Source organism: Dermochelys coriacea, chromosome 20 (assembly GCF_009764565.3).
Source record: "Dermochelys coriacea isolate rDerCor1 chromosome 20, rDerCor1.pri.v4, whole genome shotgun sequence".
Classification (NCBI taxonomy): domain Eukaryota; kingdom Metazoa; phylum Chordata; order Testudines; family Dermochelyidae; genus Dermochelys; species Dermochelys coriacea.
In genome coordinates this window covers 16,100,032-16,123,570 of record NC_050087.2, presented here as the reverse complement: position 1 = coordinate 16,123,570, position 23,539 = coordinate 16,100,032, and the positions used below count along the sequence as shown (strand labels likewise).

At 62.2% G+C, this 23,539-nt stretch overlaps 3 protein-coding genes across 6 annotated transcripts in view; 1 reads left to right on the top strand and 2 right to left on the bottom strand.

The window, feature by feature from the left end:
* Positions 1–1,277: 1,277 nt before the first annotated feature.
* DNASE2 (deoxyribonuclease 2, lysosomal) lies at positions 1,278–19,203 on the bottom strand. The gene is given in 14 exon segments (XM_038379090.2): positions 1,278–1,894; positions 2,226–2,423; positions 2,868–3,029; positions 3,374–3,458; positions 4,007–4,181; positions 4,507–4,646; positions 8,669–8,727; positions 9,216–9,297; positions 11,105–11,164; positions 11,811–11,867; positions 12,370–12,447; positions 12,711–12,761; positions 13,506–13,640; positions 19,068–19,203. Coding segments are annotated over 14 exon segments (1,746 nt in total). The 5' UTR covers positions 19,194–19,203; the 3' UTR covers positions 1,278–1,556.
* On the bottom strand, positions 17,242–22,471 carry KLF1 (Kruppel like factor 1). Its single transcript, XM_043506914.1, has 3 exons — positions 22,153–22,471; positions 20,019–20,850; positions 17,242–19,375 (listed from the first exon to the last, which is right to left on the bottom strand). The coding sequence occupies exons 1-3, from the start codon at positions 22,237–22,239 to the stop codon at positions 19,200–19,202; spliced, it is 1,095 nt and encodes a 364-aa protein (XP_043362849.1). The 5' UTR covers positions 22,240–22,471; the 3' UTR covers positions 17,242–19,199.
* The window catches only part of GCDH (glutaryl-CoA dehydrogenase), an 18,960-nt gene continuing 16,580 nt past the window's right edge, over positions 21,160–23,539 (top strand). For 3 of the 4 annotated variants that reach the window (XM_038379071.2, XM_038379069.2, XM_043506910.1), the window contains exon 1: positions 21,160–21,382. In XM_038379071.2, the coding sequence (XP_038234999.2) occupies positions 21,164–21,382 (219 nt within the window). In that variant the 5' untranslated portion in view covers positions 21,160–21,163. The remainder of the gene's footprint in view (positions 21,383–23,539) is intronic. The other variant, XM_038379074.2, reaches the window with a different exon arrangement.

Below are 23,539 nucleotides of genomic sequence, written 5' to 3'. Positions count from 1 at the left end.
ACACCCTGCAACACCAACACAGAGTCCCATGCTCTCTGCCACAGATACACACAGCTTGTAGGCAACACACCCCACAATCCCCATACACAAAGCCATCCCCACAACACGCACGTGCTGCAATACCCTGACGCCAGCCACACGCCCCCTCTAACAGTCACCCCCACCAAGATGTGCAGCGCCATGCACACGCCCTCACCCCACTGACACAGACACGCCCAGAGCCACCCCCAACGCCAGCCATAGTGACTGGAGCGTTCGGCTGCCCTGCAAGCCTGGGCCACTCCCGGTGGGGCTACTGGGGACAAACCAGCCAGCTGGTTGGAAGAGATCCACCCCAGATCAGACCCACGGGCCCATCTATCCTGGCATCCCACCTTCCCCAGTGACCAGGACGAGGAGTTGCAGAGGAAGGTGCAACACTCCCCCCCGTGGGCACTGATGGAATAACCTGCCCTGGGCCCACTCCCTTGTCGCACCCCTGGCTCCACTCCGACCCCCTGCTTACCGGGCGGAGGTGAGGGATGCTCCAACCTCCCCTCCCCAGGGAGAACAACATTAACACTAAATAGACACTGGCTGAGGGCAGGGCACTGGGATGGGAAACCAGGGGAGGGAAACTGAGGCACACAGCCCAGCAACAGGCGAGCACCCTGCACCAGGCACTGCAGGGGTGGGCCTGAGGACAGACAGATAGCTGGGGGGGTATATGGGGATGGGGATCTATCTCAGGGGTCTGGTCAGTGTCAACAGCCCCCCCCCCTCACCACCACCACCACCTTCATTGGTAACCAGAGCAGAGATTTGCCCTCCCCAGCAGATCCTGGCTAGTATCAGGGCCCATGATTGGGCCCCCCAGCTTTACTGGTGCTGAGACTTTCCATGGCAGCAGCCTGCAGGTGACTTTGGGAACCCTCCTTCCTCCCCACCCCCAACCCTGCCCTGAGTGCATCTTTGGGGGCAGAGTGGGACCCCCTAAACTCCTCCCATAGCTAGGCCAGGGACTCACTGATCACAGCCAAGTCACCCTAGTGTCTGGGCAGCTCCTGGCCTGTACAACATTTATCCTCACACACCCCACTATAGAGAAGGGCTATTCCCTTGGGGAAACTGAGGCAGCGCAGCAAGTTGAACCCAGATGTCCTCTGTCCCTGGTTGGCATTGACCTCTCTCCTCTAGCACCCCTAGGTTATTGAAGAGATGTCCCCCTGCCCCCGCCTTGGCCACCCCCAGAGCACCACCATCAGGCGTCAAGCCAAAAAAAAAATCACGAGACTGACTTAGAAATCAGGAGATTATTATTGAAAGAACCAGTGCAGGGGCTGCATTTATACAGGGGCATGGAGACCCCCCCAGCTTTGCAGACACCATTGAATCCACCCTGCCCCACAGCCCCAGAGAGGTAGGTAAGTGCAATTGTCCCTACATCACTGATGGGGAAGTTGAGGCACTGAACCAGCAAATGAAGTGCTCAAGGTCCCGCAGAGAGTCACCAGGGCAGAGAACCCAGGACTCCTGACTCCCCATCCCAGCTCTACCCACTAGACCCCACTCCCCTCCTAGCACTTGCTATAGTTCTGCACCAGGGTGTAATAGGATTTCCAGACAGCCGGATCCTGCTGGCACAGGGTCCCCCCTCCCCGCTGCTCCTCCTCCAGGTTGCGGTTCATGTCGCCCACGCAAGCCCAGCCGGGCGTGCTCTCGGTGCTCACGCACCACTTGGAGTGGTCGACAGTGGCCAGGAAGTCGGGCCCCGGGGCCGGGAAGCCCAGCTCCTTGATGTTATAGACCCGGTAGGGCCCCGAGCAGTTGGAGGGCAGGACACCCCGCGAATTGGGCCAGAACTGGACATAGAGGTCACTGGAGAGTGCCTGGGCCACCCAGCCGGAGTAGAGATCTGGGGGGCAAAGAGCAGGGGGGTGGTTAGCGAGCTGCAGGGCGGGGAAATGGGGGGGAGTCAGAGGCACTGTGGGGCTGATCTGGGGGGAACACATCAGAGGGAGGATGGAAGGATGGGGAGTAGAAGACCCCAGAGGGAGCCAGCCAGAGTAGAGATCTGGGGCAGCTAAGGCGTTGGGGGAGGGAGCACCGCTTGGGGCAGTTATAAAACCATGGGGGGTTTGGGGTTTATCCCCCCCCCACAGTGCATGAGTGTGGGTCTGGGGCCTGCAAGTCCCCAGATACTTGCCCCCCCCCCCGTAACATGGCTCCCCTGTCCCCGTTCTCACCGTCGTGGAAGAGCCGGAACTTGCCCAGGCTCCAGAAGTGGCGCCCCCCCAGCGAGGTCAGGGCCGCACTACGGTTCCAGGGGGGCTCCCGCACATGCTGCATCTCGGAGGCCAGCCGCAGGTCGGGCAGGTCCTGGGCGAAGGCCCCCTGCACCCGGGCATCGAACACCTTGGGGTCGGTGAACCTCAGCTGGGTGCCTAGAGCGAGTTGCGGGAGGTGGGGTTGAGGGCAGCAGGACAAGACCCGCAGCCCCCCCTCCCTGGGGGGAACAAGTTGGCCAGGGCTCAGCCCAGCCCCGGGTGTCCCCATCACAGACTCTGCCCCAGCAACAGGCCGTGGAGACTGAGCCCCGCTGAGCCATGGGGAGTGGGGGGGGCACACAAGAGTGGGGGTCACTCTGCCACGACTAGGCTGCACCCTCACTAGGGTAGACACAGAGTCAGCCCCCAAAGCTGGGATAGAACCCAGGAGTCCTGGCTCCCCCCCTCCCCTGCAGCTATAGCCACTAGACCTCACTCCCCGCTCAAATCCAGGACAGAACCCAGGAGTCCTGGCTCCCAGCCTCCCGCTCTAACCACTAGACCCCATTCCCCTCCCCGGGCTGGGAGAGGTCCAGATGTCCAGGCAGATGAAGCACCTACCGATCTCCTTGAACTGGGCATAGGGGAAGGTGACGCACAGGAAGGACTGGCCATTGTGCAGGCCGCTGGGGGGCCAGGCGTAGGTCTCCGTCGCAGGGGGCGGGTAATGGGGGGTGCTGTGCAGCAGCCAGAAGCCCTGGGCTCTGTCCAGCAGGACCACGCCTGGGAGACGAGGGAGGAGAGTCAGGGTCCAAATGGCCAGGGAGAGAATCCAGCCTCTCCCCTTCCCCCCCTCGGCTCTAAACACTAGACCCCACTCCCCTCCTGGAACTGGGGAAAGAACCCAGGAGTCCTGGCTCCCAGACCCCCCTCCCGCTCTAACCACCAGCCCCCACTCTCCTCTGGGAGCCAGGGTCGCTGTCTGGGGCAGTCCCTTGTCTCTCTCCCTCCTGTGGGGCAGACTCGCTGCCTCCCCAGCACGGGGAGGTGCTGCCCAGAGCCGCTCTGGGTCCCTCTGGGGGCGGCAGGGCTCAGGCTGGTCATGTGGGGGGGGCAGAGGGGGTTACCCTTGGTGTGCCCCCTGGTGTTGGCGGAGGAGGTGACATTCTTTGGGGGCTGGTCATTGTACAGGATGTAGGCCGTGTCCTCCGTCTGCAACAGAAATGGGGGGCTGAGTGCTGGGAGACCCTGCCCCACTGCCCCCTGCCCGCCCACCCCTCTCCCCACTTCCCTGCCCCAGTGCCCCCGCACTGCCCCTTCCCCACCCCTCTGCCCACTCCCCTGCCCCAGTGCCTGCCCCTCCCCCGCGCTTCTGCCCGCTCCCCTGCCCCACTGCCCCCCACTGCCCACTCCGCTGCCCCACTGTCCCTTCCCCCAGCACCCAGCACTGCTCCTCCCCCAGCAGCCATCTGCCATTGCTCCTTCTCCTGCCCGTACCCTCAGTGCCCCCTTCTTTCCCCAGCATCTCACCTACTTCCCCCTCCCCGGTTTCTGCCTCCCCCATTGCCCTTCCCCTGCTCCCTGCACTGCCCACCAGCTGCCCCATCTCCCCCCACACAGCCCCCCCGCCCACTTGCCCAGCTCCACCTCCCCTGCCCCACTGCCCCCTTGTCTGTCCCAGCTTATCCCCAGCTCCTCCCTCCCCCCACTGTCCCTACCCCAGCAGCCCGGCTCCAGTTGCCCCCCTCCCGCCAACTCACGCTCCTGTTTGCCCCTTGGTAGAGCTGCAGTAGGGTCCTGCCCACGGCACTCTGGGTGCTGTTCATGAGTGTGCGGCCGGGCACCCAGCCGCCGGAGCGGGCATCCTGGTACATGTAGCGCATGCCTTCGGCCGGGGGGCTGCGCTGGGGCCGGGGCAGCTTGTAGACCAGGAACCTGGGGGGAAACTGGACCCTGTTAGCCCTTTGGGGCCAGACCCCTGCCTGGGGGGTGGGGGAGCCATACACAGGAAGCCACGGCGCCTCCCCCTGATGCCAGGAGCAGGGGTATCCTGGCACGGATGCCATGGCTCACTGCGACACCCGCTCACCCAGCCCATGGCTCCGGGGGGAGGGGAAAGATGTGCTATGAGAACCAGGGACACCCCCGCCTCATTTAAGCCCCACTCCGGGGCCCCAGGGGCACACGCTGTCCCTTTATGGGGTGAACAAGTCACACGGGCTGGGGGGGAGGGCTGACATAGGGGAAGGGGGGAACTCACCAGTCCACAGGCTGCCCGGCATCATCATAGCAGGAGATGCCGCCCCCAGCCACATGGGGCAGGGCCACGGCCAGGAGGAAGAGAGGCAGCATCCTGGGGAGGGGGGGAAGACACCAAGCAGGATCTGAGGGGAACAGCCCCTGCAACGCACACAGGTACCACCGTGAGGCGCACAGGGGTCACACACGCATGTAGGCCCTACAACAGGGATGGGAAAATTTTTTGGCCTGAGGCCCACATCTGGGTATGGAAATTGTATGGGGGGGCCATGAAGGCTCATGAAATTGGGAGATGGGAGAGGGTGAGGGCTCTGGGATGGGGCCAGAAATGAGGAGTTCAAGGTGTGGGAGGGGGCTCTGGACTGGGGCAGGGGATTGGGGTGTAGGGGGAGTGAGAGCTCCAGTTGGAGGTGCAGGCGATAGGGTGGGGCTGGGGATGAGGGGTTGGGGTGCAGGAGGGTCCTCTGGGCTGGGATCAAGAGGCTTAGAGGGCAGGAGGGGGATCAGAGCTAGGGCAGGGGGTTGGGGTGCAGGAGGGGGTCAGGGGTGCAGGCTCCGGGTGGCGCATACCTCAAGCAGCTCCCAGAAGCAGCAGTGTTTCCCCTCATCCGGCTCCTATGCGGAGGGGCGGCCAGGCGGCTCTACACGCTGCCTCATCCACAGGCAATGTCTCTGCAGCTCCCATTGGCTGTGGTTCCTGGCCAATGGAAGCTGCAGAGCCGGCGCTTGGGGCAGGGGCAACACATAGAGCCCCCTGGCTGCCCCTACACATAGGAGCCAGAGAGGGGACATGCCGCTGCTTCTGGGAGCCAAGCGGAGCCACAGCATACGCAGAGCGGGGCAAGCCCTGGACCCTGCTCCCTGGCGGGAGCTCGAGGGCCGGATTAAAACATCTGAAGGGCCAGATGTGGCCCCCGGATTGTAGTTTGCTCACCCCTGCCCTACAAAAACAACCAATTCCCACCAGGGCATCTCTGGCAGGGGATGTGGTGCTGGTGGGTCAAAGCAGGGCAGAGGCTGGGAACCAGGACTCTGGGGGTCTCTTGGAGGGGTGGGAGGGCCTAGTGGTTAGACGGGAAGGTTGAGACCCAGGGGCAGGGCTAGGAGCCAGGACTCCTGGGTTCTATGCACGAGCTGCTCCTCCCGTCCACCGATGTCTGGGTGAGCCAGGGGTGCTCGGCTAGTCCATGACTCGGGCTCCGGCAAGGGGGCTCCCAAACTGGAGGTGTCCAGAATCAGAGGGGAACTCAGGCCGGGGCTCGTTGCCCCCCCACCCCACCCCTCCAGCCCTGAATAATTTGTGTGGCTTGTCCCCAGAGCCCCTCGGTGGGGCCAACGTCCTTCCGGGGATGAGGTGCCAGGCGCCGGTATCACAAACCGAAGGCACTGGGGGCGGGGGGGTGGCCCGTTCTAAGAACACACGCTCCAGTCCCAGCCCCCGGTTCCTCAGACCAATTCCTCTTTCTGTGCCAATGGCTCGGGGGGAGGGGACCGGACAAAGCAACGCAGGCCACAGGCAGGGCCTGGCATTCAACCAGTGAAGGTGATTGCATTCTGTGCCCCGCCCCAGAGGAAGCTGCATCTCAGCACTGGGCAGGGGGGGCTGTTTATTTGGGGACCTGTGCCCCACCCCAGAGCTGGGGACAGAACCCACAAGTCCTAGCTCCCAGACACCCCTGCTCGAACCACTAGCCCCTACACCCCACCCAGAGCTGGGGACAGAACCCAGGAGTCCTGACACCCAGACACCCCCCTCCGTTCTCACCACTAGCCCCTACACCCCTCCCAGAGCTGGGGACAGAACCCAGGAGTCCTGACACCCAGACACCCCCCTCCGTTCTCACCACTAGCCCCTACACCCTGCCCAGAGCTGGGGACAGAACCCAGGAGTCCTGACTCCCAGACACCCCCCCTCCGCTCTAACCACTAGCCCCCCCTCCCCTCCAGAGCTGGGGACAGAACCCAGGAGTCCTGGCTCCCAATTCTATTCTTGGATCATCCCCCATCCCCAAGGTCTTCTTCCCCAAAATGATGTGGAGCTGAACTGGCCACAGCTCCAGGGCTTTGTCCTCCCCCACCCCCCGTGGGTTTCTTCCACAGCAGGCGGGGGTTTTTGCAGGGGGGGTGTCTCTCCCTGCTGCTGTGTGGACACCCCGCCTCTAGAGCTGTACAAAGTCAGTTTCTGGGGGCTGCCAAGCTGGCTCCTTCCACTTGCGCTGACCCCACATAAACACATAGAGCCCTTGTGGCTGTGGGGCTGGATGGGGGGCTGAATTCTGGGGTCCCTGTGGGCTACCCAGCAGATACCTTGCAGTAGCTGAGCCCTGGGAGCCCGGCCGGGGGCGGAAATGCAGCTGCCGCTGGGGTGGGGCACGGGGGCTGTTTATACAGGTTCCCCTGGCCCGGCGCGGAGATGCAGCCGCCTCTGGGGTGGGTGTGGGGCCGCTGGCCGGGGCTAGGAGCTGGAGGGGGCCCAGCCCAGCTGCGGTGGGGCTTGTTCTGGGGCTGCCCGGCCGGGGCCGGGGTTTACCTGACCCGGAGGAGAGCCACGTCGCGGGAGCGCCCGTACCTGCCCTCTGCCTACCCCACTGCGCCAGCCCCACTTCCCCTTCCCCAGCTGGGCTGCACGTGACCCATGGGGCCCCTCCTTCGCCACGCCCCTCCGGCTCCCAGCCAGCTCCCCCACCCCCAGGGCCGGTCTGTGGGGCACGCACGGTGGGAGGGGGGGATGTGGGTCCCATCGGAGATGGCCCAGGGGAGGGTTTCCTGCCAGTTAAGGATTTAATGTATTAAGGATTTAATGAGTCCTGTGGGCCCGGTAGGAATTATTAATTACAGGGAGTGCAGGGCTGGGGCTGGGAGCCAGGACTCCTGGGTTCTATTCCTGGCTCTGGGAGGGGCGTGGGGGTCTAGTGGTTAGAGCGAGGGAGCGAGGTTGGGAACCAGAACTCCTGGGTTCCACTCTCAGCTGTGGGAGTGGGGTCATGTTTGGGGAGGGGCACTGCTGGGAGTCAGGACACCTGGGTTCTAGTCCCGGCTCTAATCAGTGTGTGCTCTGTGCCTCAGTTTCTCCATCCACACAACGTGGATAATGGCCTCACGAATGCAGCCTGGCTGTGAGGGCCAGTTAGTTCATAGCTGGTAGGGGCTTGGAGACCAGGGGGAGAGTTTCCTGTATTAGGGGTTATTAATTACTCCAGCCCCAACAGCTCAATTGTTCCTTCCAAGGGAATGTGATTCCCCAGCTCTGCCCCTCACTAAAAGGCAGATCCCTTCAGCACCACAAGGTGGCGCTGATAATTCATCCCATGGTCCCTGTGGAACTCCTCGCTGCTGGGCTGTGGAGCCTGACACCAGCTTACCTGCCTCCGGGGGGCGGACTCTGAACAGCAGCTGACGCTTTGCCAAGAGAAGAGCCCCCAGCTCCCTGGGATTCAGGGAACCAGCCCCCATGTCCCCACCCACTTCCCCCTGCCCCCGTGGGCTGGCAGGGTGTTGAGCCACTGAACTGGCTGGGGAGGGAGATGGGGCCAGATACCAGGCTAGATGGGCCCATCAGAGCTTGTAGCAAGGGAAGGAGCGGGAGACCAGGCTGGACAGCCCATGGGTCTGATCTGGGGGGCTGGGTGGGGGGAAAATGACCCCAGAGACAAGTTCCTGTGGTTTATTTGTTTATTAGTGGTTGGGGTTGAGCCCCGCATGGCTCAGGGGGGCAGCGTCTCCTTGGGGCGCATGTAGAGCCAGGGTCCGGCAGGCGGGGGGCAGGGCTGGTGCGACAGCAGGGCACAGAGGGGGCCCAGCACCAGGGGGACCAGCAGGGCCAAGAACAGGGCCTTGGCCAGGGCCCAGAATAGCTGCCCGGCCAGCTGCAGCCTGAGGAGATGGGGGGCAGCATGAGACGGGGGCCTGGGGGGAATCCCCATGCATCCCCCAGACACACAGACCTTCCTCTGGCCTGCCCCTCTGGACCCATACCCCCCCCAGACACGGTCCTTGCCCTGTCCCCATGTCCTCTCCCCCCACAGACCCCTCCCCCCTGCTCCCCAAAGACTCCTTCCCACTAGAGGCCCTCCCAGGTCCTGGCCCCCCAGCTCCAGAGCCCTGGTCCCCTTCATCCCCCCCCGAACTCCCCCAGCCCCTCCATGGTTGTTGGGGCTCCTCACCTTAGGGGGAGTCGCCCTCTTGGCCCTGAGGCCCCCGACTCCTGACAAAGCAGCTTCTCCTGCGGGGGGGAACAGAAAACCCAGTGAGATGGAGCCCCCCTCCCACACCTCACAGGGAGGCAGGGTGAGGGGCCCAATGAGAGCAAGTGCTTCTGGGAGGGGACCCCCGTTCAGCGCCCCCCATCCCAGTGTGGTTCTTTGCCCATATGGCCCCGCACCCTGGGTGGGGGGGCAGGGCCAGGGGAATGTGGGCCCCCTACATGCTCCCAACTTCAGAGACTGGCTGTCTGTATCCAAGCTCCCCACTGGAAACACTCACCCCCCTGCTGCCCAACCGCACCTCCCCATAGATGGCCCCCTGTCTCCACTCACCTCCCCCTCCCCCTTCTCCCTGTAGACTGGCCCCTGCCTCCTACTAGCCCCTCTGCCTCCCCCACAGCTTGACCCCCCTCCTCCCAGCCCAGCCCCCTGCTCTCCTTCTGAAATCCCCCCACCCAGTACAGCTGAGCCCACAGCCCTCCAATCCTGCCTCCCGTCTCCCCCATACCATCTGGTCACGCAATCTCTCCTCCCACAGGAGGTTGCTAGGTGGGGTCCCATGGGGTCCATATAGTGCCTTCCTTTGGAAGCTGAGGCAGAATACAACATTAGTGCCCCCAAGACACCCCCATAATCTGGAAGGAATGGGGTATGACAATGCAGCTTCCCCTGCCCTTGGGATCCCCGCTTGGGATCCCCCTGGGCCCCCCACCCAGCGCCAGCCAGGGGCCATGTCTGAGTCCTGGAGTCCCCTTGGTCCAGGCAGTCCCTCTGTTGTTCAGCCCTGCCTGTGTTGGGGATCAGGGGGCCACAGGCTGAAGCAGGGCGGGGGGTTGCTACAGGCATTGCCTCTTGCCCCAGAGATGGCATCTCCTATGGGTCCCAAGCTGGCAGCGTAGCCCCAACCCAGCCACCCCAGAGTGCTACCTCACCATCTGTGATCAGTGTCTGAGGCCTGGGGGTGGGGTGACCATGACACCAGGGTCCCCCCCGAAATCAAGCCATCTCCACCCCCATCCTAGGCAGGGGGGGTTGCAACTTGCTGACAATATCTCACAGCCCCCGTGAGTGGCTGCCCCCAGAACTGCCCCAGACCCCCCAAGCAATGCCCGTGGCTACCCATCAGCCCCCCTCCCCCCTGCACCACTGGAGAGGCTGGTACAGTCACAGGGAGCCTTGGGTGGGCTCCCGGACCCACCCAGGGCCCCCAAAAACACCAGCTCCGCCCTGGTATAACAGCCTTACCACCGCTGCCGGCTAAGGGAGCTGCTCCTCTACCTCGCTCGGGGGGGTGGGGGGGCTCTGAGTTCCAGACATTGGGATCCTGGATCCCGGGGAGGTGGGTGAGGGGCTGTCCCCACAATCACTCACAGCTCTGCCTCCTGCCGAGCCTCCAGCACCCAATCGCCCCAGCAGCTGATGTTCCCGTGCAGGACCTTGGAGGGACCAGATCGTGCCCCCACCCTGGTTATAATCCGATCGGCTGCAATAGCCCCACCCCCACCCCCAGGGAGAGGGGAATTTGGTCTCTGTGGGCCAGTCAGTCCCCAGCCTATGGGGCAGGTGTGTATGTGTGACAGGATGCTCCAGCGTTAGGCTGAGCCCCAGCGAGCTCATTCCACGCCATAGATGGGAACAGCTTCCAGCCACCACCCACTGGATTCGCACTGGCAACCCAGAGGCTAATGGTCCTATGGTGAGATGGTCCCACTGAAATCGGGCACTGCCCAGATCCTGACTGAGATCAGGGCCCCCTTGTGCTAGGTGCTGCCCAGACCCCAACTGAGATCAGGGCCCCCTTGTACCGGGTGCTGCCCAGATCCCGACTGAGATCAGGGCCCTCTTGTGCCGGGAGCTGCTCAGACCCTGACTGTGATCAAGGCCCCCCTCATGCCGGGTACTGCCCAGACCCCGACTGAGATCAGGGTCCCCTTGTGCCAGGTGCTGCCCAGACCCTGACTGAGATCAAGGCCCCCCTCGTGCCGGGCACTGCCCAGACCCCAACTGAGATCAGGGCCCCCTTGTGCCAGGTGCTGCCCAGATTCTGACCGAGATCACGGCCCCCTTGTGCCAGGTGCTGACCAGACCCGAACTGAGATCAGGGCCCCCCATTGTGCCCAAGGTCTCCCATCAGGGAACAGGGTCCCAGTGTCCCCAGCCCAGCCCCCACTCACTGGAGGACCACTGTATCTGGCAGAGGAAGGAATTTGGATTTTGCAAGCATGAAAGCAGCTGCTTTCCCAGGCTCAGGATCCTCCACCAAAATCAGGGGAAGTCAGGAGCCTAGGAAGGATCTGGGCCCTGCAGGATAAGGTGGATTGTTCTGACCCAAATGAGGCTCCCTGAAACCCAGCTGGATTCAATCCTGGGGGTGGGATAGGACAGGACAGGACGTACCTGGGTCCTTCGAGAAAGTCCCTGGATGGTCCCACTCAGCTCTTCCATGTGTCGCTGCTTCTAAACCCACCCCCGCCCCCAGACAGGAATGTGGCTTTGGTTCTGGGCCCAGAAGGACACAGCTCGTTAATTACAGCCCGTGAAACCAACCAGAGAGCTGCGGTGATCTCTGCCAACCCGGGGGCTGGGGGGTGCAGATTAGGCTGTGGGTGGGGGTGGCCACCTCAGAGCTACAAAACACCGGGGCATCCCGGCTGGGCCTGAGCCCACAGATCTCCCCAGCCAGCCACCGCCACAAAGGGGCACCCCTGGGAAAAGCTGGATGGGTCTAGGGATCGCAGGCTGGGGGGGAACAGGACGCAGAGGGGGAAGGTTGGGGGGTTCTAGGGAGCACAGGCTGGGGTGTGTGATTGTGAGGTGACGGGAGCACAGGTTGAGGGAGGAGGATGCAGGGGGGCTGACTGGGGCCGGGGGAGGGAGGAGGGGGCAGGGCCAGGAGATCGGCCCCTCGGTCCAAGATGTGAGGGAATTCTTTGGTCCCATCCCATCTGGAAAACCCTGTGAGCCTATCACGCCACTGCTCCAACCAAGCGATAGGAGACTTCCAGGGAGGGCATGAACTGACTAGAGGGGCTGGGCTAGCAGGGGTCTGTGGGTCAGGTATGAGGGGCCTGTCCTGAGACCCAGAGCTGGGGCCTGGCCTTACCTCCCGGATCCTGTCAGCCTTGGCCTGACGTTTGGCCTCCATGTCCCACAGGTGCCTCTGGTGGGGGAGGAAAAACACAGGGTTTCCCTTAGCCCCTGTCCAACAGTTGGGTTCCCCACTTCCCTCCCCTTGCCCACAACAGGAACTGCTGCCCATGGCTGGGGAGAAGGGGTGTCAGAGACCCCCCAAGACCCTCCCTTGTGTCTCAGGAATAGTCCCTATAGAGTCTGGATTCCCCAGTAGACCCAGGCTGGGTGGATGTCCATGGTTCAGAAGCCATCCTCCCACCTGGATGGAACACACCTCCGTGACTCAGTTTCCCTAGATGGGATCTGAGAAGGAGGCAAGCTGTGTGTGGGGGGGTCTCCTTGTTGGTGCCTCAGCTGCCCCCACTCTGGGGTGCAGGGGGAGCATCATGGGGTGGGGGGCTGGTGTGTATGAGGAGGGGCTCTCCCTGCCCCTCCCCGCCCCAGGAGTCCACAGGGGAGTTGGTCTCTGCCTGGCTGTCCCCCATACTCAGTGACACACCCCACCCTCAGACCTCCCCCGCCCAGTTCACCTGCAGCTTGTCCTCCTGCACCCGCAGCCGCTGCAGGGCCTGCTTGTGGCTTTTCTCCCACTCTCTCTGCTTGGAGACCTGGGTGGGGAGCAGCAGCCACTGAGCACACAGGTGGTGGTGGTGGTGGGGATAATGGTGGTGGGAAGGACTGGGTGGGACCTGCAGGGCACCCGCTCACAAGAAACGGAGGCCCCCAGTTGTGGACAATGACCCTATCCGGATATGGATCCCAGAGCACCTCAAAGGCCAGATGGGGAAACTGAGGCCCAAGGTCACACAGACAGTGACAGAGCTGGGGATAGAACCCAGGAGTCCTGACCCCCACCACCTCCCAGACTCACCTTTCCCTCCAGCTCTTGGATGGTCTCAGCCAGTCTCTGGTTTTCTTTTTCCTGGAGGGCAATGAGGGGAAATTGCTGTTGCAAAGGAGGGGGGAGGGGCTAAACCCTTGGGGGCCGGGGGGGGGGCCTGGCTCCTAGCCCTGTGCTAAGCCTCCTGCCAAGCCCAGCCTTTGCCTCCATGCAGACCCCCACACACAGCTCCCACCCTGCCCAGCCACCACCCCGCTTGCCAGTCTGAAGCCACATGCCCCTGCTGCTGGCCTGTCTAGGGGGACCAGAGGGCTCATGGGAATGAGACCTGACACATACGACCTGTCCCGCTAGGGGGTGCCAGCTCCAATCCAGCCCCAGGGCAGGGGCCTGGCTGGCTCGGGGGGACAGGGAAAGGGGCATGGGGCCTTTCCCCTCGAGCGGGTGCTGGCTCCAATCTGGCCCCTGGTTGCTATGGCATTGGTCCCCATGGTGCCATGGCGGTGGCTGCCGTGGTGCTGGTTGCCGTGGCGCTGGTTGCCGTGGCGCTCTCACCCACTGGTGGACGTGGCACCGGCGGGTCTGCTCTTGCTGCTCCCGCAAGGCGCCCTGAGCCTCCTCCAGCTCGTCCCGCAGCACCCGGGTGGCCTGCTCCAGCGACTCCAGGCTGCGGGGACAAGGGGGCATCAGGCGGGGAGGGGGGCGCACCCAGGGCATGGCCCTCCCTGCCCCCCAGGGACCACAGCACAGGCTCCACCCCCATGCCCCTCCTCCGCCAAGGTTCCCTGCCTCGCCCCCCCACACCTGGTGGGGGGGGGTCCTCACCTCTGGGCCTGCAGCAGGGCGCGGAGCCGGGCCTGGCGCCCCAGCAGCCCCTCGTAGTGCCCCTGCCAGCGCTCGGCCTGTGCCAGCTCCTCCGCAATGAGCTCCTGCAGCCGGGCGTTCTCCTCTGCCACGGTCCTGCAGGACAGCGGGCGTCAGGGCCCCCCAGCGCCAGCCAGTCCCCCCCTGAGGGGGTGCCCCATGCACCCACCCACCACCGCTCCATCACCTAGGTCCGCTCAGCCCCACATGCTGCCCCCCCCGCACCAGTCGTTACAGAGGTCCCCATACAGAATAAGGCCCGGGGAGGGCTCCCCGGGGGGGGCGGGCTGAGGGGAATGGATGGGGGGATATGGATCTCGGAGGGGAGCCCCCTCTCCCGAAAGAGGAGGGCCTGCAGAGTGGTTGGGAGTGAAGGGGAGAGACACTCCCCTGGCTGGTCTATGGCACAGCGGGGGGTGGGGCGGGAGAGCAATACCTGACACAGACAGTAAAGCCAGGGCTGAGCGCTCCCCCCCGGTCACCCCCCGCACTATGCAGCAGCCAGGACAGGACACCTGAGCTGATGGGGAATCCCCCTACAGGGGGCAGCAGTACTGGAGCTCAGACCCATAGGAGGCTGCACTCACACAGAATCCATCCTTCTCTTATGTGGTGGGGCTCTGATGTGACACAGCTCCTCCGCCCCGACTGAGCCGATAACCACCCCACATTGCCCAGTTACGGTTGCCATCACCATACCACAGGTTGCTTAGCAACCAGCTAGAACACATGGGATACAACTCAAGGGTTGGGGGGGGGCTGTATCTCCATAACCGCCCCCCAGGCCTGGGAGAGAGCAGGGAATGTGTGTGTGGGAGGTCCCTGTACCCATGGCTGCTGGGCATCCCCTTCCCCAAACTGGGGTGGCAGCCAGTTCACCAGCCCCCACAGGAGGGAGGAGGGGCAGGGCAACCCCTTGGCCTTGGGGCAACTGTCCCCAGAGGGCACAGCAGGGGGTGCTCTACCCCCCTCCCCCCCGCCTGGCCCGAGCATGGCAGCCTGGCCCAAAGGCTTCAGCATTGAACTGGGAGTCTGGACTCCTGGGCTCCGTTCCCAAACTCTGCCTCTGAACTTGGGCATGTTGCATCCCCGTGCTGTGCCTCAGTTTCCCCTCCACACCCTGTGTCTATTCAGCGTATGAGCTCTTCGGGGTAGGGACTGCACCACAGCCAGGGTCTGTGCAGCGCCTGGCCCAATGGGGGCCCTGATCTCAGGCAAAGGGTCTGGGCAGCACCTGGCACAAGGGGACCCTGATCACCGTCGGGGTCTCAGCAGCGCCTGACACCAGGGTTCTCAATCTCTTTGAGAAACTTCAGACTCTTCCCTGAGTAGGGGCAGCCCCGGTGTGCTGCAGCTGAGGCCGAGCTGAGCTCTCCTGAAGACCTGATGTTCCCCAGGGCGCTCGACGCCCCGCCTGCTCCCATTGTTGCACGGCCCCATGTGCCAATTCCCTTGCATGACTCAGGCCATCCGCCGTCCCTGAATTAATCCCTGTCTGAACTCGCGCGGTTGTCCTGGAAAAACCGGCTGGCTAGACAAGCTGTCAGTGACGGAGAATCCACCACACCCCTCAGTGACCTGCCCCAGTGGGTAATTCTCACACCCTGAACATTCGCACCTTATTCCAGCTTCACTTTGCCTAGCTTCAGCTTCCAGCTGTTGGTTCATGGGCGTCCTTCCTCTGCTCGCCTGAAGACCCCACGATTACCGAGTTGTTCCCCATGGCAGTATGTTCAGCCTGGGACCGAGCCAACCCTTCCCCTTCTCTGTGTTACCCAAAATCCAGGGAGCTATTTGGGCGCCCGGGGCTGATTTAATGCGTTTTAACTTGCAAGTGTAGACAAGACCAGTCCAGCGTTAGGCTGACATAGGGCAGCTTATTGCGGCCTAACTACGTCAGCATCCACACTACGGCCATGCTCCTGCCGATGTCAGTGCCCAGCTGCACCGAGATCATTAGTCCCCCTCCGGGAGAGGTGTAGGGCTTATGTCGGTGTAGTTAGGGTGACACGGTGTCCCTGTGGACCCTGCATTACTTACAGGGGCTGCTGGCTGCCCTTCTTGTCAATTTCACAGCTCCTGGGCTACAGCCGTGAAATTGACAAGAAAGGCTGGTGGTAGGTTCCCTGCTGTGAACCCCAGGGGCGGGTGGGAAGCTCCAGCTGGAGCCCAGCTGCCCCCTGGGCTCCTGCTTCTAGCTGAGCTGCTGCCCCGGCTCCCCATTCCCTGCTGGGAGCCTTGCTGCCCCTGGGGTCCTGGCTCCCTGCTCCCAACCTGGCTCCCAGCTCCCCGTGGGGAGCCCAGCAGCCATCTAGGCTCCAGGCACTGACCTGGCCACCAGGAGCCCGGGGGGCAGTCTTAGGTTTGTCTCCTAACCCTTTAGTCAAATCCTGTGGCTCTTCTCTGACCCCTCCACTGCTGGGAAGGGCGAGCGTCCCTTCGTGTTTCACAGATGCATCGGCCACACACTCCCAGATCCACGGGCCAACTTGGCTTGGCACGGAAGCGGCTGGGGGTAGGGCTGGATTTGGGGTGCTTTCCTGCAAGATGACCCCCTAAACCAGGCAGGCTGAAGGGTGGCGCTGCATCTGCACCTTCACACCACCAGGGGAAGAAGCGACCCTACTCAGTCGTCCCCAGATGCCTGTTTCTGCTGGTAAAAAGGTAATTGATTCGATCCCTGGATCAGGGTCTTTGTGGGCCCCCCTGCTGAGTCCCCCAGAGAACCCAGGCCATAGAAGGTCCCGGAGCTAGAGCCACGCTGTTTGGAAAACACCCATTTGCAATTAAAGGAGGAACTGGGCCTGCTAGGTGGGGTCAGACCCAAGGCCCATCTAGCCCAACATCTGCTGCCACAGGGGAAGATGTGAAAACCCCCCCCCCCGCAGCTGTAGGTCACACTGTGCGCTCTGCTGAAGATCACCTTCAGCCCTAGCACATCGAGGTACAAGGCTAATACCCCTTCCCGAATTGTCATCAGCATTCATGCTGCCTTGGGCTAGTTTCAGTGTCCGGATCACCCTCCCAGCCCTCTTCCTGAGGCCCTGGTCTCAGCACCATCCAGTAGCAGTGAGTTCCATTGGCTAACCATGTGAGTATCATTCCTTGGATTGAATTTGCCACCGGCTCCTGAGCTCACGTTACAAGGCAGGGAGAAGAGAAAGATCCTGCTGGAGGTTCCTCCAGCCCTAGCCCTGTCATTTGATAGTCTGAGGTCCCACTTTGAGATCTCCTGGCAGAGGGAACTAAACCCCCTCCCTTCAAGCGCTTGCATGACAGCCTGCTCGCCCTCTGAACCCCAATCCCTTCCAATGGGTTCAGATTTATTTTTAATTCTTGTTTTTAACCACGTGAAGGCAAAACGCACCAAGTGAAGGGCTGGTTCCACCCACCAGGGCCGAGGCCTGGAAAGACAGGGGTAGCCCGTAGGGTTATTTTTCATTAATACAGCAGGGAAAACGTGGGGTCTTTTCCTGAACTGAGACAAGCATGGCAGTAGGCACTGCTTTCCCCTGGGGCTCCGAAACCCACCTCTCCACTGGCGGGGCTTATAAATAGCCAGAGAGCCTCTCTGACCACTGGCAGGAGGTTATGATGTTTCAGTTAAAATAGCAGGTTGGGAATTCAGGGTAGAAGCCACTTGTGGAAAGGGACCTACCATAGCACCTGGGAGCCCCAGTCATAAATCAGGACCGCGTTGTGCTGGGCACTGTACACAATTTATTAGGTGCATTACGGTAGTGCTCAGGACCCCCTTGTGCTGGGCACTGTACATGATTTATTAGGTGCATTACAGTAGCAGCCAGGGGCCCCAGTCTCAGCCCAGGACCCCTGGGGCTGAGTACTGCCCCAACTACAGTCATTAAACAAAATCCAATCTTATTCGTTAGGCTGGGGGAGGCAGTCTGGCTGAATGGACTCTGGGTTCTCCTGGGTTCTCCTCCCGACTCTGCCACAGACCTGCTCTCTGAGCTGAGGCAAGTCCCTTTCACATTCAGAGACACAGGGCGGAGGGGAAACTGAGGCAATGTAGAGCAGGAGCTGTCCCTCACTGTGCTGCACCCAGCCTGACAGAGACCATGAGCTGGGTAAGCACTTCTGTGATACTTCCGCAGAGTCGCCCCCTGCGGCTCTTACTTTTCAATCCACCAGGACATACTTTCAAAGAGCTAGGGGAGAAGAAAACTTCATTTCAATCCTCTCCTGGCTTAGAGAGGTTCAAACACAGTGGGGTGTAAATTCTGCATGGAAGACACAGCAAGGGGAATCCCCATTCACTGATAACAGTATGGGGCATATGAGACACTGCATGGGGGGAGAAACACTGAAAACAAAGGGAAACTGTCATTCTGATGCCTGTGACCAGAACTGGTGGATGAAGAGAGAACAACTGGGTCCCCGAAGCTGCAAAGAGTTACTCACAGGGTAAATTTAGTCTTTCAAAGAGCCCCACAACTTGTGTGTGCTGAGCAGTGAGGTCTGGTTGCTACCACTGTGAGATGAGGCCAGCGCCAGCAGCTGTTCTGAATGGAGTCAGTTCATTCAGAGAAGTCTCCCACCCCCACCTCCTGCTTCTCCTCACCCATCTCCCATGGGCCTGGCCCAATCCCCACCCCGAGGGTGGCAGGAGCTCACAAACTCATTTCATGAAGCTGGAAACTACATCTGGTTCTTTAATCATTGAAGTCAGAGCCAGCACCCTCAAGAGGGGAAAGGCCTCATGTCCCAGTCTCCACCCCCTGAGCCAGCCAGTTCCCCACCCCAGCACCAAAGCAAAGCCGGCACCCCCTAGAGGGGAAAGATGCTGGACCCCTGTCTCCTGCATTTTATAAAGCCTGAGTATCTCTTCCCCCTTCTGACATTTAATAAGGAGGCACTTGCTGCTTGTCACTGCTGAAGGGGAAAGAAAAGAACCTGCTTAAATGGCTCACTGCCATTAGGGGGTGCCAGTCTCTGTGCTGCGAGATGGCCTGCACAGCCCCAGGGCAAGAGGGGACCCCATAGGAGTGGGGTTTAGGGCAGGATCTCCAGAGGGTTGGGTTCTAGGTGCCCCAAGAGCAGGCAGGTCCCAGCAGGTTGGGTTCTAGGTGCAAGAGCAGGCGGGCTCCAGCAGGTTGGGTTCTAGGCATTGCTGGTGAGAGGCCAGGTTCTGAGGGGGGTTAGTTGCAGGTACCATCATCAGGCAGGACAGATTCCTGGGGGAGGGGTTCTAGGCACCCCCCAGGAGGGAAGGGGTTCCCCACAGCAAGGAAGCAGCTGGCATTGGACAAAGGAGGGCTGGCCAGGGCTAAGGACCCCCCACCCCACACACACACACACACACACACACACACACACACACACGATCAGCACGATACCTCCCCCCTCTCCCGAGCTGGGTCCACGCATCCACTGCCACCCCACCCGGGAACTACCAGCCCCGAAAGCACCTTAGTGTCCTCAAAGGGGGAGGCACTCAGACAACACCCCCTCCCCCCCGAGGTCCATTCCCCTCAGCCACAGGAAGCCCAAACACCCCCCTACCCCAATTCTGCTCCTGGCTGGTGCCCCCGAGCGTCCGTGGCAGTCACAGGGCCAGCACCCGGGGCTATGATGGTGGCACGGCTGCTCCAGCCTGTGGTGTAGGCAGAGCAGGGCACCGCGCAGCATCAGTCACTACACGTGTCTCTTCATGTGCAGTGCCAGGTGGTCAGAGCGGGAGAAGGCACGCTGGCACAGCCGGCACTGGAACGGGCGCTGCCCCGTGTGCTTGCGGTAGTGGCGCGTCAACTCGTCCGAGCGGGCGAACTTCCAGCCACAGCCCTCCCAGGTGCAGTGATATGGCTTCTCACCTGCCAGGAACAGAGGGAACGTCACGCCAGCCCAGCCAGCCCACCCTAACCCACACAGCCACCTCTGGGGTGGAGCCCAACAGCTGATTATACAGGGATCCAGCACTGAGATGCAGCCACCTCTGGGGTGGAATGCACGGGCTGTTTAGCAGCCCCACAGTAACCCCCATCAAACATTTAGGACAGGAAGTAACAGCACTTGTACCTACTGCGGGGGAAGTGCAGGGAGGCCGACTGAAAGCCCCAGGTTCAGGGCCTGGTCAGGATGCAAGGACCAAAGCCTAAGCCATCAGTGCGCCGGCATTTTCCATAACCCGAAATGGACGGGACCTTTCACATCTCAGAGATCCAGCACCTCCTGCATCATAAGGCCCTCCCATCCCACAGCCTGGTGCCCCCCACAATGCAGTGTCCCCCCCAGAGCTTCCGCTGCTCCCTGCAGCATGGTGCCCCTGAAACTCCCCCACAGTGCAGTGCCCCCCTCCTGAGCCCCCCAAAATCCTCCCCACAGCACCACCCCCACACCTCTCACCAAGCCACCCCTAATGTCCTAACAACAAAATCAGAGCCGCCCCCGCCCCCAGTGCCAGCGCAGGCTGTGCAGTCAGAGCCGCCCCCCCCCCCCCAGCGCTCACCCCCTCACCTGTGTGGGTACGGAGATGGGCCTTGAGGTGGGAGCTCTTGGTGTAGGTCTTGCCGCAGCTGGGATGGCTGCAGGTGTGGCTGGTGGGGCGCTTGTGGGCGCAGGCCTTGCGGCTCCTCTTGGGCTTGGCTGGGAGCTCCCCGGCCGGTGGGTGGGGAGGCGCCAGGAGGCCGAGGTAGCCCGTGGGGGCCGGGGAGGGCAGCAGAGCTGGGCTGCCCCGGTACAGCTGGAACCGGGCTTGGTACTGGCTGTGACAGAAGGCCTGGCAGCTGCCCCCCAGACTGTAAGGGGGCAGCTGGCAGTAAGGGGCACCCCGGGCCAGCAGGGTGGGGGCCAGCGGGGCATAGCCCCCGTACATCAGCTGGTAGCCATGCCGCAGGGCCACAGGCCGGGGCTCCCTGTATTCGCTGGGGGGCTGGGCCTCACAGTCCGGCCTGGAGGGGTATGCCGGTAGATGCGCCACAAAGGTGCCTGCTCCCCCCTTTTCTTGCCCGTGGGCATAGCCGGGAGGCACCGAGCTGCAGCCCAGGGGCTCCTCTCCCGACAGGAGCTCAGCCACCAGGCTGGTGGGGCCCGGGAGCCCGTCCCCCGACGTGTACCCACCCGGGCTCTGCCCCTCGTAGGCCTCCGGCTGGCACAGCCCGAGCCCTGCCTCGAACCCCCCGCCTGGACTGGGGCCACCAGCCTCCGTGCTGGGGAAATTGCTGAGCAGGAAGTCTAGGTCCCAGCAGGGTTCCTCATCCTCTTGCTTGAGCTGCAGGGAGCCGTAGGGCTGGGGTAGGTCCATGGGGCTGGGTGCTGGGGGGTCCGGGTCGTCTTCCACCTTCCACCACTAGAGAGGAAGCCAACAGGCAGCGTGAGACCAGAGGAGACATTAGGAGAACAGAGTAGTGGTTGGAGCCAGGAATTCTGGGTTCCATCCCTAGCTCTGGGAGGGGAGTGGGGGTTAGTGGTTAGAGCAGGGGGGATGGGAGCCAGGATTCCTGGGTTCTAACCTCAGCTCACATATACATTAAGCATGCCCCTTTTCCAGCTAAATTTTGTTTTACTGAGCGAAATTCCAGAGAGCAGCCAGCCCCAACTGGCCACAAACCTCCCCCCAGCCTAGCCCCCCCCATCACCCTGCGGGGCTGGGAGCATGGCCCATGGGACTGACTCCAACACTGCCATGCTGGGACCCAGAGATAAGAGAACCTGTTATCGGGACCCTGCACCAGTTGCTGGCCGAGGAGAGGGACGGGGCCATCCCGGCCGCCTGGCAGAGTCCGGAGGGGAGAGCGCCCCAGGATGGGGCTCACAGGCAGGATATGTTAAAGGAGAGGTGGGGGCCCCCTCTGGATGCAGACATTCATCTCGCAAGTGAAGTGAGTTTGGCTGCTCTCAGCCCAGCCCCTCTCCAGGCTCAGCAAGAACCCCAGATCAGAGGCTCAGCTGACACTCAGTAACTAGATAGGGCTGGGCTAGCAGGGGCTGCAGGTCAGGATTGAGGGGCACTGGCAGAGCTGGGTGGGGGAGAATCCCAGGGCTGCGCTAATAGGGGGCTGCAGGTCAGGATTGAGGGGAACCTGCAGAGCTGCAGGAACCCCCAGGGTTGGATAGTGGGGGGCACTGCATGGATTGAGGGGTACCATTAGCTGGAAGCTCCTTTAAGGTGAACTCTGGATTCCTTCCCCCTCCCCACCGAGCTAGAAATGGAACCCAGGCATCCTGCCCTCACAGGCCAATGTGTTGTAGCTTAGCAGGACCCACCCACCCAGTGAAGCCTCCCCCTAGGGAAGGGGCTTCCCACCCCCTCCTCCAGTGAGCAGGTGCCTCCTGCCTGCAGTCTGTCTTACCCCAGGGCCCTCATGGGCTCAGAGCAGGATTCTGCCACCATTGCTTGGCCCATGCAATTCAGCAGAGCTGCAGCAGGGTTGGGGGGCAGGGAACAGTCCTCCTCCCCACCCATTCCCTGCCACGGCCAACCAAGCTCCCAAACCTCCCTGCCCCCAAGAACACGGAGCCTGGAAATGCAGCCACCTCTGGGGAGCCGCATGGCTGTGCTTTCACACCACAGAGGAGGGAGAAGGGGGACACCCTCCCCATACCACACACCCTGCTGCAGGCAACCAGGGCACCCCCCAGACCCCCTTACCTTGAGGATCTCCGACTGCTTCTCCTGGAAGTGGCAGAAGCCGGCCAGGCTGCTGATGGAGGGTAGGACGGCATCAGCGAACGCCATGGCCAGCTGGGCCCCAATCCAGAGCCGGGGGGGGGGGGGGGGAGAAGGGAGATCAGAGCCCAAGGGCTTGGGTGGGGGGGGTAAACCAACTCTCCAACACCTTCCCCTCCACCCACCTGGCCCCCCTCACGTGCTCGTCTCTCCTCCACCCCCCCCCAGCTGCTGGCTCCCTCGAGCCACTTTCTGAGCAGAGCTTTTTCCCCCCACTTCAAATGCTACATTTCCCTCTTTCCCGCCTCCCTCTCATTGGCTTACTAAGGTGATAAGGGGAGCCTCTAGGCCAATCAGAATGAGGGGTGTGGCCCATCAGGTATGGAGGGGGGGCTAGCTGGGGACTTGGATAATTTCACTCAAAGTGTGTGTGTGGGGGGGTCCCAGATGGCTCAGGACTGGGAAACGATCACGCCATGCCCCGCCCCTCAGGGATCTCAAAGCGGCTGCAGTTTCTGTCCCACTCAGGGGATGATTTATTGGGGGGGGCAAAGTCCCCGGGCTTGGCACCTGTTAGACTCAGCCCCCAGGTGCTTCTCGTGGGCCCATCAGTAGCTGCGGCTGCTGCCCATTGGGGGATGATTGATGCCACTTGGCAGCCCCCTTCCCCTGGGGGCAAATAGACCCTGTCAGGGAGTCAGGACTCCCCCCAGCTATGGGAGGGGACTGGGGTCTAGTGGTTAGGGCAGGGGGGGCTGGGAGTCAGAGTTTCTACATACTATTCCTCCCCCCACCCTGGCCACTCACCTGCTGGGTGCCTTTGAACAAGTCTATCACACACCCCCACCTTTGTGCCTCAGTTTCACCTCCTGTGAAATGGGGGGTACTGATACAGGCCCAGCGACCAGAGCAGCATAGAAGGTTCAAGGTTGACTGGTCGGAGGTGAGGCGCCTCCCCCACTACAGCACAAGGCCGGGGCCTCCAGGTGGGAAGGAGGGTGTAGGAACCACAGGAGATCTGGGGGACAGAAGGTGCCACCTAAATGCAAATCATTCTCATGCCCACAAACAGGTTCTAGTGGGTGAAACGAGGCCCAGAGTAGGTGACACAGTGAATCGGGGCAGAGCTAGGGAGAGAACACAGGAATCCAGGCTCCCAGCCCCCTGCTCTAACCACTAGACCCCACTTCCCACCCAGAGCTAGGGAGAGAACCCAGGAGTCCTGCCTCTCAAGCCCCTGCTACAACCACTAGACCCCACTGCCCACCCAGAGCTAGGGAGAGAACCAGGGAGTCCCATTTCTCACTCTCTGCCCCCCAACCCTGCCTGTCCTGGATTTTTATATGGCACTATTTTCTTTCTTCCGGCC